The sequence below is a fragment of the Pantherophis guttatus genome, chromosome 4 (assembly GCF_059756535.1).
Source record: "Pantherophis guttatus breed Tessera chromosome 4, ASM5975653v1, whole genome shotgun sequence".
In the NCBI taxonomy this organism is placed as follows: Eukaryota; Metazoa; Chordata; class Lepidosauria; order Squamata; family Colubridae; genus Pantherophis; species Pantherophis guttatus.
Window position 1 is genome coordinate 40,411,750 of NC_142066.1, and position 11,393 is coordinate 40,423,142.

General features: G+C 39.7%; 1 protein-coding gene across 2 annotated transcripts; it reads right to left on the minus strand.

The window, feature by feature from the left end:
• Positions 1 to 434: 434 nt before the first annotated feature.
• Positions 435 to 7,841, minus strand: LOC117669045 (E3 ubiquitin-protein ligase TRIM39-like). 2 transcript variants are annotated; one of them, XM_060693641.2, is made up of 5 exons: positions 6,286 to 6,506; positions 5,859 to 6,188; positions 4,226 to 4,524; positions 3,123 to 3,179; positions 435 to 1,713 (listed from the first exon to the last, which is right to left on the minus strand). In XM_060693641.2, exons 3-5 carry the CDS (start codon positions 4,500 to 4,502, stop codon positions 1,187 to 1,189), a joined length of 861 nt encoding a protein of 286 aa, XP_060549624.2. In that variant the 5' UTR covers positions 4,503 to 4,524; positions 5,859 to 6,188; positions 6,286 to 6,506; the 3' UTR covers positions 435 to 1,186. The 2 variants fall into 2 exon arrangements, with proteins under 2 accessions (XP_060549624.2, XP_034279037.2); XM_034423146.3 differs by having other exon boundaries at positions 5,859 to 7,841.
• Positions 7,842 to 11,393: the final 3,552 nt, after the last annotated feature.

Here is an 11,393-nt window from a genome sequence, read left to right on the forward strand (position 1 = left end):
CGTGGATTAAGTGCATTGAATGAGTTGCTTGAAGGAGATCCTTTTAGAGTTGTAGGTTCTTTGCCAGAAAGATTTTATGGGCATAATAGGGCACTTGGAAAAGAAAAAAAAGCTTGTTTAGAAATTCATTTGGCAAACCACCCTATTTCCAACTATATCATTACTTCCTGATGACTTCCATTCCTACCAAACCACTAAGGATGCCGCAAAGTTGAACGGCTTGGATGTTCCCAATCTTTATATACTTCAGAGTACCCTAAAGACATCTTAAATGAGGAAGGAGAACTTAAAACCAGGAAGGAATTGCAAAACCAAGGGGTGGATCTAGCATGGTGGCCACACATGCAAATACAATCTAGATATAAGAAAGATGCTAAGACATGGAGTTTCTATAAAGAATCAACAATACTCAATCAGATACTATTAGGGACTGATGGAAAACTAATAAACTGTATAGTTATTTATTAAGTATTAAAATGGAAGATAAACAAGTGAAACAATGATAGTATGGGCAAAAAACTGGTTATACTATAGCACTAGACAAATGGCAAAAACTTTGGGTTAGGAACTATAAATTGACAATGGCCACCGGCAAGGGTAGCAAAGATGTTGGAAACGTAATCAGACTCAAGGTACTTATTAATATATGTGGTGGACATTTGTGAAGGTAAAAAAATTCTGGATGAAAATACACACATGGTTAGAAAAGATAATTAAGCAACATATAGATCTAAAGCCAGAAATATTCTTGTTAACTATAGTTATAATACCAGAAAGCTACAACAAAAATAAATAAGTTAACATCGTCATCATCATCATCATTATTATTATTTTCATTATTTCTATTATTATCAGAATAATTGTCATTACTCTGTAATGGACCCAGAAAATACACTGTTTTCAAAGTATCTATGCATAATTAATATATATACAAATAAAAGAAATGTTCTTCATTGAAAGTTTGGAGGGGATTCCTTTTCTTTTCTTTTTTCCAGACCTACTAGAACAGCCCAGAACTTCTAATTTTATTCCTCCCCATGTTGATCCGTATCTTATCTGTAGGCCAGGAACCCATTCCTTACTTTTTAAAGTCTTTTTTTTTTTTTTAGTTCTGTTCAAGGTCTGAACTGAAAATTCCTCAGCTTGGGTCATTTCTCAGAACTGTTTCTTCTTGTTCTTCCTCAGATTATCTGATAGAGTAATCTGTACTGATTTTTAATGGATTCTTTTTGTCCCAAGTCAGGAAGAAGGGGAACATTTTCTCAGAAACTGAATAATTGAAAGTATAGATAATCTCCATAGTATCCACATCATAAAAGGATAATTTGCCTACACTGAATTCTAAGGTAACGAGAATCCGTTGTACTGTCTTCCACAGTGGAAGAATGGTTTTAGGTGTGGTGGTGACCTCATATTCTCCATCCATCAGTTGCAATACCCAAAACCCTTCAGTTTCACTTATATGTAAATATCCTTTTCTTTCTATGGATTCACGCACAGCACCAATGGCCCATTGTTTGGCCCTGCCCACTTCAACCACCCACTGTGAAGTCCCAGAATTGATGCCTTCTGTTCCCAGGACGCAAGGGAAAAAATTAAAGCGTTCAAGATTGTCAGGAAAGTCCTGGGCTCTTTCACCCATGCATACGCTTTTCCGATCTTCTGAAAGGATCAGGGTGGGAAAAGCTGTCTTGGGATCCAGCATCACCTCCACTAAAGAGAAAAGATGGAGAAAAGGTTGAAGTGATAGCGACTCAATTGATGGCTTACAGAATTAGGAAAAAAAGTATTAATTCAGGTTAAAGGCAAAAGAATTATGACAACTGTTGAAGTGTTCCATAAGCTCTAAACTTATTTTTTACTATCACTTGGACAGGGGAGCCAACTGGGAGGGCCAGGGATGCACAATAATTTGAAAAAAAGCAATTGCATGCTGTTCCATATGCCACCAATAAAACTGTATACATGCAGCCACTAAAGTTAAATGTGATTTCATTATAACAAATTCCGTAGGATTGGGGCATTCCTTCTAAAGAAAGATTACAGCATTATCAAGAAACTGAATACACAAGGACATGGTATTATGTTGTGGGCTGCAGTAGTCAAGAAAAGACAGCATAGATACAACAGCATTTATTGACTCAACTGTAACTACTGAACAACAGGCAAATTCCTGTAATTTATACTCTAGGCCCAGAGTGCCTCAACCAATCATACTACTTGAAAAAGCCCACCCAAATATGAATGTTCTAAGTTTCCCTCCAAAACAGTTGAAGTTAACAGTTAGGGTCATCTAAAGGTTAGTTTCACTTTAGCAGGGCTTAACACAACTATACAGTATACATTCAATACATAACACATGGCATGAAAAACAACATCTTTAAAACAAATCCTTTTGACCATGGATCTTTTTAAGAAAAAGTTGCTATTAAATAGTTTTGTTTGGTGATGTGCTCACCAAGCTAAAGCAAGATAAAAATACTGAAAATCTCATGAAATGTTATGCAAAAATACAGAATGGTTGTGATGATTGGGGATATTGACAAATTTCAATTTCCTTTTTTGAATTAATTTGGCACTAGGGGGAATCATTCAGGAGTATATTATGGGATCTATGACTTTTATTTGTGCATCAAGGCTAGCCCATGTCCTAAAACACTGCCAATGTTTGGAGCTCTTTCTGAAAGGACTCCACTCCTGGTATCCACTTTTGCCCTTTCTCCCCGGCCACTTCATTTAGAAAAGAGTTGGAACAAAATGCTTTTTGTTTTGACATCTTGAGATCTGATTCTGTAGCAAGGCACCTGCAGACTGGTAATCAGTCTTTTTTTCCTTTTTGATTCAAGTCTTGTTTTTGGAAAACACTTAATGCATCTGTGGACAACTAACCCAGGGGTGAAATCCAGCAGGTTCTGACAGGTTCTGGAGAACCAGTAGCAGAAATTTTGAGCAGTTCGGAAAACCGGCAAATACCACCTCTGGCTGGCCCCAGAGTGTGGTGGGAATGGAGATTTTGCAGTATCCTTCCCCTGCCACGCCTACCAAGCCACACCACACCACGCCCACCAAGCCATGCCCATAGAACCAGTAGTTTAAAAATTTGAATTTTACCACTGACTAACCTTTATTTTGAGGTTCAGAAAATGTCTCATTGTCTGATTCTGGAGATTGAAGAAAATCTGTTGGAAATAAAAGTCAGTTCTTATTAAAATTAAAAAACAAAAACAAAATGAATCATGAATGAGCTAACTGGCTGTTCCTTTTTTCATTTGGTCGTAATCACGTGGATGAAAAAGATATCCTTCAACAGGAGCAAAAACATTAAATTGATTCAATTAAGATCAGATTGTTTTTCAGTGAGAACTGAATCATATTTAGCTAAAATATGGAGTGACATATTTTTTCCCAACTGGTTGCCCTTCAGATATATTGGATCACAGTTCATCTTTCCCAGTCAACACAATAGAAGGACAGCAAATTGGGCTGCATTGCTGAGCAATTTTCCACACAGCAGAACTATACTAACTCTACCACACTACATAGGAAGCAGGAACCTGCAAGGTTCACCAGCCTGGCCATTTTACAAAGAAAGCTGCTACTTGGACAGTTTCTGATGTTTGCTAAACCCCAGGCAGCTGTTTTCAGTAGAAATTGGGCCATTCAGAACATGGACAAGAGTAAGCAAGAGTCTAATGTATATCCAATTTACTGTGATGTAAAATTCAGTTTAAAAAAAACACAATCAAGATAATTTGCTTGAAAAAAACAGGGGAAACTTATTTTTCCAAAATGTTTTCTCAATTATTTGCATTTTCCTCCAAAAGTGCTCATTTTCTCCAGTCTTCCATTCCTGCAGTTTCTTGTTTTTCCTAGGATTTTTTCTCTCTCCCCGACCTTTACTCTTGAGTCTTCTGAAAATATGGCGCTCTTTTATTCCTATGTAGAAAAGATAAATCCTAATTTTACATCTTTATCCCTATTTGTTTATCTATTTCCTATACTTTGAAACCTGGGTAAGGACTTTAAAAGAGACTGTCACTAGAAATCCTTGTTAGCTTTAGAATAAGGGACAGATCTGACTCTATAGCAGAGATTGATGGATGCCTACAAATCACTCAGGAAGAAATATTATTAGAAAGCTAAGGTATAAAGAGGAACAGAAGCCAGGAAAGGAATTAGTATCACCCTTGTGCTACCAGTACACAATTGGGCTTTGTTTACATACATTCTGGCATCTCCTTTTGGATTCTTGCAGCCAGATCCTTTTTATTTATTCTGTCCAGAATGCTGACAGTCATCTTCAGAGCCTTGGCATCGTCATATGCCTCAATCATATATCGGGCTATTTCAATGTGGGTAGCTTTCTCAGTCTTGCAACGACGGATAGGCCTGTAGCCCTTTTCCACTGGGTAGTCCTCGAGGTGCAGCTTAAATTTCTCGAATTCGTCTTCACTCAATTCTTCAAAATATTCAACCAGCTTGCAGCGGCTAGTGTGTGACATTGTGCCCCTCAGTCAGATGTACCTGGAAGAAAGAAAATGTAAAGGCTGCAATAGAAAGACTCTATAAAATTAGATTAAAGGCTAAAAGTTCCTGTAGTCAAAGTTGTTCATTCATTTATTAAGGTGACTTTAAGTATTCAAAAATGCACCAGTGTTATTTTCAAATGATAAAGAATATACAGGTACAATGGATGTTGCAAAAACACCCTCCTTAGCCAGGGTAGAATATGGTCATGAAGATGTTGTTTCGCAGCAAGAACAATTAGATAAGAAAAGCATCCTCTGAGCAAAGAAAAAGCAACCGCAGAAAACATCTTTCTCTTTCTTAGCCAGAAAGACCATTTTCTCTTGTAATTCACTGCTTCTCAATATATATTTATCGCCTTCATAATTTATTTCTATGGGGAAGGATGATAACTGATTTTATAAATGTCTAAGATCTCTTTTGAGAGCCAGTTTGGTGCATTAAGGATTGAGGCTAGAAACCAGGAAGCTGTGAATTCTAGCCCTCCCATGAACACAAAGCCATCTGGGTAACCTTGGCCAGTCACTTTATCTCAACCCTAGGAAGGAAGCAATGGCAAACCACTTCTGAAAAACCTTCCCCAAAAATCTTACATGAATTTTTCCAGACAATGTTTCAGAACTGGACACAAATGAGTGGAAGCGGATGTGAACTTTTAGCTGAAGAATAACACAACATCTGTCATTCACACTGTTAACACAATGGAAAACATGAAACATGGGCTTTTATTTCTTTTTTCTGTACTCCATAAGAAAATAGCTTTTCCTGTGACCGGATGCCAAACCTTCATTATTCGAGGCCTGTTTTTTAGAGTGCAAAACAGATTAAAGTAACTTTTTTTGGACCATTTTTCATATTGAGGTCCAAACTGAAGAAACCATAAACTAAGTCAATGAAAACATCTAAACTAATTGAAGAAAACATCATAAAATCCTTCAGAATAGCATGAGAAATATATGATCAATATAGCTGTACTGTAGAAACTGGGGCCTTAGAACCTCTGAGGAACCATGTCGGTCAGCCTTTATCCATCTCTAAGAGGAAAGAGCAGAGGAAAAGGAAAAAGGCCACCCAGCCCTGTTTCTTTCTCTCAATCATTCCTACTCCTCCTCGACTCCCTACTTTTCCGGCCTGTTGCACACTAACTGTGGCCATGACGTCACCCCGAGGAGTGTCTTTAGAAGGCGCCGGCGAATGGAAGGTGGCAGGAGAGCATTGCTCTTGCCCAAGGGGTTTGCTACAGTTAAGATATCTGTAAGGGGGAACCGATGCGGATCCAGGAAGGGAGAGAAAGGCAGCTCCCTCGCTTCCCCGCCCATTCCCTTGCTTACCGCTGTCCTCCGTTTGCCGTCTGCCTGGAGAATTCGGAGCAAATGAAGGGGGACTCAAGAAGGAACTCGTCGATCGGGCGCCCCAACTTCTGACTGCCCAGTGCGGAGAGGGAAGGTGAAAGTGAAAGTAGAGCTAGCTGTGCATATGGGTGTCAATCTATCCGTCCGACCTCTGCAACTGAAAAGGCTGTCTTAGGCCCAGGACTCTTCAATATCTTCATCCATATTTAGACGAGGGGATAGATGGGGAACTCATGAAATTTGCAGATGATACCAAGGTGGCAGGAATAGTCAATTCTCCAGAAGATAGACTCAAGATACAGTAGGAGGCTGGAAAAAAAAAAAAACGTATTGGAACTCAGCCTTTCCAACTCCCTGTGCAAAATAAATATTTAAATCCAGCACGATTTCGTCGACACAACCTCACCATTTTCTTGGGAAAGAAATGTTCTAGCTTGTGACATTATCCAAGGTCGGAGAGTTTCTACCCATAACTTTCAGGTTAAGCGAGTTGTGGGAAATGCTGACAAACTGGTACTAGATGTAATTGAAGCACTGGGGCTCGTTAAAAAAAGAAACAGACCAGATGTATTTTAAAAAAGCTTTCCCTTTAAAAGTTCCGGAAATGTAGTCGTCCGGATAAATTAATTAATATTTTGAGTCCTCTTACTTTGCTGAAAGGAGCTCCATCACATTGCCCAATCCAGGCGCCCATATCTTGTGCTCTGCTACCCTCTTGTGGTCTGTTTTTCACTCGGTATCATTTTTTTTTTCATCCTTGCATTTTAAAAAAATCTCCCATCGCCCTCTCTTCACCCTACACAATTCCTTTGAAAGACTTAATATTCTCAAGAATTGCCATTTTTAAAAGCAATTTTAATTCAAACAATTTTAATTCAAACATTTGTGTTGTTCCCATAACACATGAAACCAGGTCACTTCATCAGCCTCCAGTTAGTCAGGTTATTGGAAAATTGAAATCATTTAACTCATTTAAGTGTGTTGTGCATATTGGAAAATTACTATGGGTAATTTACAGTTTAGTTTGCAACCATCACACTTCCAATTAATCTTTATATCCTTATCAGAGCAATCACACACACCTAAATTCAGCTAACAGAAATATAGCTTGATGTTTATTAAATGTCAACAAACATCAAGAACTGGCAAAAGGGGACAAACAGGCAAAAATATGAATGACAGTCAAAATGTTACATTATCTAGTTTATATATCATCAAAAGGGATAGAACTTTACAGAGCCACTGGAAATAATGTCTTCAACTTATGACCATTCTTTTAATGCCTGTTCAAGGTTATGACATGATGAAAAAGCAGTTTATGACTGGTTTTCACACGACTGTCGTAGTGTCTCTATAGTCACACAATTAAAATTTAGGTACTTGAAAACTGGCACATTTTTTTATGATTTTTGCAGTGTTCCAGGGTCACATGACTGCCATTTGTAACCTTCCCAAAGAGTTGACAAGAAAAATCAAGGGAGAAATTGAATTCACTTAAAATCAGGTGTAACCCACTTAATGATTACACTGCTTAAAAACGGCTGTACTGTGGCTATAAATTGAAGATTACCTTAATGTGCTATATACTATGGAAAATCTGCATGGACAGTAGTCTTTGATTGATCCAGTTTTAAGTACTTAGTAACAGAACAGAGATGGAAAGGCTCCTGGTAATTTACCTTCTATTTTACATCATAAAAAAAAATTGATTGACAGGGATAATGTATCCAATAGCGTTTTTTCACAATATAACATCAAAGCCTACAACAGGACTGTATGAATCCACATCAGTTTTTAATCTGAACTTTCCTTAGGGAAAGATCAATTGACCCAAAAAGTTATTTTTGTCAGACAGTCAGTCATGGGAATTTGTTCTCTGCTGCTGCTTGACCTTAGAGATATCTGTTAGGTATCACAATATGATATGACCCCCAGGGGGAGAGCTTTCTCTGTGGGCGCACCTACCCTTTGAAATCAACTGCCCCTGGAGGTCCAGGTGGCCCCTGACCTCCGCTCTTTCCGTCGCGACCTGAAAACGTGGCTGTTTCGTTTGGCTAGCCTGGACTGATGGGGTTTAATTTTTATGAGATAATGGATTTAATTTCTTTTTAACTTTTTCATTAGATGTTTTTTACTGTTGTGAGCTGCCCTGAGTCTGGCTGGAGATAGGGCGGCATATAAATCTCAATAATAATAATAATAATAATAATAATAATAATAATAATAATAATAGGAATAGGAATAGGTATAGGTATAGGTATAGTAAGAAGCCTCAGTTCAGCTCTATAACTAATGCAACACTACAAAAACACAAAATTCTTGCTACCACTTTAAAAGTTACCTGTATTTTTGCTCATGCCATGAAGATCTAGCAACCTTTGCAATGGGGAATTATTGTGATTTTGTTGTATATTAATCTTGGTTTAAAGAAATCACAGCCCTGCTGAGTGAAATAAATATTAAATTTCTTTAATTATTAATATTATTATTAATTCTTATTAATATTAAGAAATATTAATATTTCTTAAATATTATTGCTTTTTTTAAAAATTAAGAGATAGATTGCTTTATGATTCTTCTTTTTTTGCTTTATGAACTATCCAGTATCTTATGATTGGGACAACATATGCATCATTGTAAAAAATTCCCCTGGAGATTTTACTCTACTAGTCAATGCTGATTATAGGGGGTGATGCACACCTCCATTTCACGGCTATTGAGTCAGTGCTGTCCGAAGACATTTCTGTGGTCATGTCACCAGTGTGACATGACAGAGCACTGTTACCTTCCCACTGAAGTGATAACTATTTATCTACTGCATTTGCATGCTTTCGAACTCCTAGGTTGGCAGGAGTTGGGTGAGAATGGGAGCTCACCACCATGGTGGCGCAGTGGTTAGAGTGCAGTACTGCAGGCTACTTCTGCTGACTGCCAGCTGCTTGCAATTTGGTAGATCGAATCTCACCAGGCTCAAGGTTGACTCAGCCTTCCATCCTTCTGAGGTCGGTAAAATGAGGACCCAGATTGTTGGGGGCAATATGCTGACTCTAAACTGCTTAGAGAGGGCTATAAAGCACTCTAAAGGCAGTGATGGGTTGCTACCAATTCACCCAGTTCTGGCAAACTGGTAGCAGCGCCAACAGGAGGCTCCGCCTACCTGCCCGGATGTCATCAAATATTATCTGTGCATGCGCAGAAGTGGCACATGAGCGAGCGAACCAGTAGCAAAGGTAAGTGAAATCCACCCCTGTCTAAAGAGGTATATAAATCTAAATGCTATTGCTATTGCTATCATCTGGCACTCAGGTCTCAAACCTGGGCTGTCATCTTTCCAGCTGACAAACCCAGCATCTTATCTGTTGAGCCACTGTGCCACCTTCTGGCATATGTAGACTTGCTAAAATGTATTAGTTTATCAGGCACTAAGAACACTGTTTCTCAACCATGTCAATTTAAGCTGTGTGTACTTTAGCTCTCAGCATGGTGGCTGAGGATTTGTAGAAATCGAAGTCCACATATTGGAAAGTTGTTAAGATTGCAAAATATTGCATCAGAGCAGTGTGGATTTCATTATTTCCAGTGCAGCTATAAGCCAAGATCATGCTTCCTAAAAAACTATATCAGACATAAAAGCAATTATTTTATATTAAGAATAGTTGTAATTCTATCATTATTCCATATCTGTTGTTCTTGGCAGCCATGTTCTACCGAACTCAGAACATTGCTGCTTCCCATATCAACCATATGTCTATTTTTTCCCCATTTTTTCTGATTTTTATCATGTTTGTTATGGATTTATTTTGTAGTTATTGTGTATCTTGGTACTTATATTTTGAGATGGGACATTCACTTATAAAAAAGAAATATTCATTTACAGATATAAACATGAATGGTGAAGAGGAAATGGCTTCTCAGTTTGTAGAGCCCCAAGTTTTGCTACAACATACCTTGGAGATGGGAAATATGACAAGCCAAATTTGCAACACCAGCACAACACCACCACACAAAGAAAGATAAGTTTGGGCTGATTCAAGTCATTCAATGTCGTTCAGTAGCTGCAATTCAAAGACCTGCAGATGTTCCTTAAACCATCGATGCGCATCAGCACTGTATGGCCACTGTCCACCCTGCAACTCACAGATGTGCAGAGGGAGTATCTGTTCACGCCACCAGCAAGCTTGAGTTGCCGCGATGCTTTTCCTAGAGCAGGATTGTCAAACTCACGGCCCGCGGGCCACATCCAGCCCACAGGATGCTTAAATATGGAAATAGCAAAGGACCAGCCTGCGGTGCCTCTGGCAGCCAAAATGGGGCACGGGGGGGGCACATGTGTCCCCTGCACCTCATTTTGGCTGGCAGCATGCCGCAGAAGGCATCCATCCTATCTTTCTTCCTCCCCACCCTGGCTGGCCCACGGAGAACTACAGTGCTGATCCGGCCCTTGAAGAAATCCAGTTTGACACCCCTTTCCTAGAGCATCAAGTGCTGCGTCAGCCCACCTCTTCCAGAGCAAGGCACTATCCTCCTGGTAGCTGTGCTCTGGATGTAGGCACCAGCTGGGGGTGGGAATTGCAGCATGTAGAGGGAGAGAGAAACAGGTTGAGATGGATCCCCTATAGGTTCTGGGAGAGCTGGAGATTGAGAGGCCTCTTCTTGGCCAGTATTTTTTTTTATAATTTACAGGTAACATTGGAAAGATAAATGTATGGCCCCATTCAATCAATGGTTAAAAAATCTGGTTACACTTGCCATCTATAAACAGATTGCCTACAGCCGTGATGACGAACCTATGGCATGGATGCCACAGGTGGCACACAGTACCCTCTCTGCAGGTACACCAGCCATCACCCCAGCCCAGCTCCACCGCGTATGCACACACCTCCTGCTGGCCAGCTGGTCTTTGGGTCTCTGCCGCGCATGTGCAGGGGGTGGGGTGCATGCAGAGGATGCATGTGCACATGCGCGGAGGGTGGGGCGCATACATGGGGGATGCAGGTTGGTGCAAGAGGTTTTCCAGGCCCAAAACGGGGTGCGGGGGACCATGCAAAGGCCCCTGCGCCCCATTTTGGGCCTGGAAAGTCTCCTGCACCAACCTGGAAGCCAACATGGGGCAGAGGGGCACCATGTGAGGCCCCCATGCCCTGTTTTGGGCCTGGAAAACCTGCACCAACCCAGAAGCCAAAACAGGGTGCATGTGGGGGCCGCATGCATGGGAAACGCATTGCATTTTGGGGGTTCGGGCATATTTCTTACTAACTTTAGAAAGAATTCTAATCTCGATAAAATTTGTAGGTAGATGAATAGTATTTATTACTATAGACATTACTTTTAAGCCATTTTGATAAGGACTGTATCTTGAAAGGTTACAATAGTAAGAAATACATTTTGTGCTTTGATTGGGTTAAGTACAATTGATATTTTAACTTTATTGGAATTGATAAGCATAAGATATCTGTGGCAGCTTTGAAAGAAATACTGAAGAGAAAAAGTACACATGTACTCTCTAGTCCCCCA

What these genes read in the sequence shown, in the direction of transcription:
- LOC117669045 (XM_034423146.3), bottom strand. Translation starts at nt 4,502, where the DNA reads ATGTCACACACTAGCCGCTGCAAGCTGGTTGAATATTTTGAAGAATTG. An exon ending in CCAAAAGGAGATGCCAGAAT is followed by an intron (nt 3,180 to 4,225) that starts GTATGTAAACAA and finishes TATTTCCAACAG; the next exon opens with ATTTTCTTCAATCTCCAGAA. An exon ending in TTCTGAACCTCAAAATAAAG is followed by an intron (nt 1,714 to 3,122) that starts GTTAGTCAGTGG and finishes TTTTCTCTTTAG; the next exon opens with TGGAGGTGATGCTGGATCCC.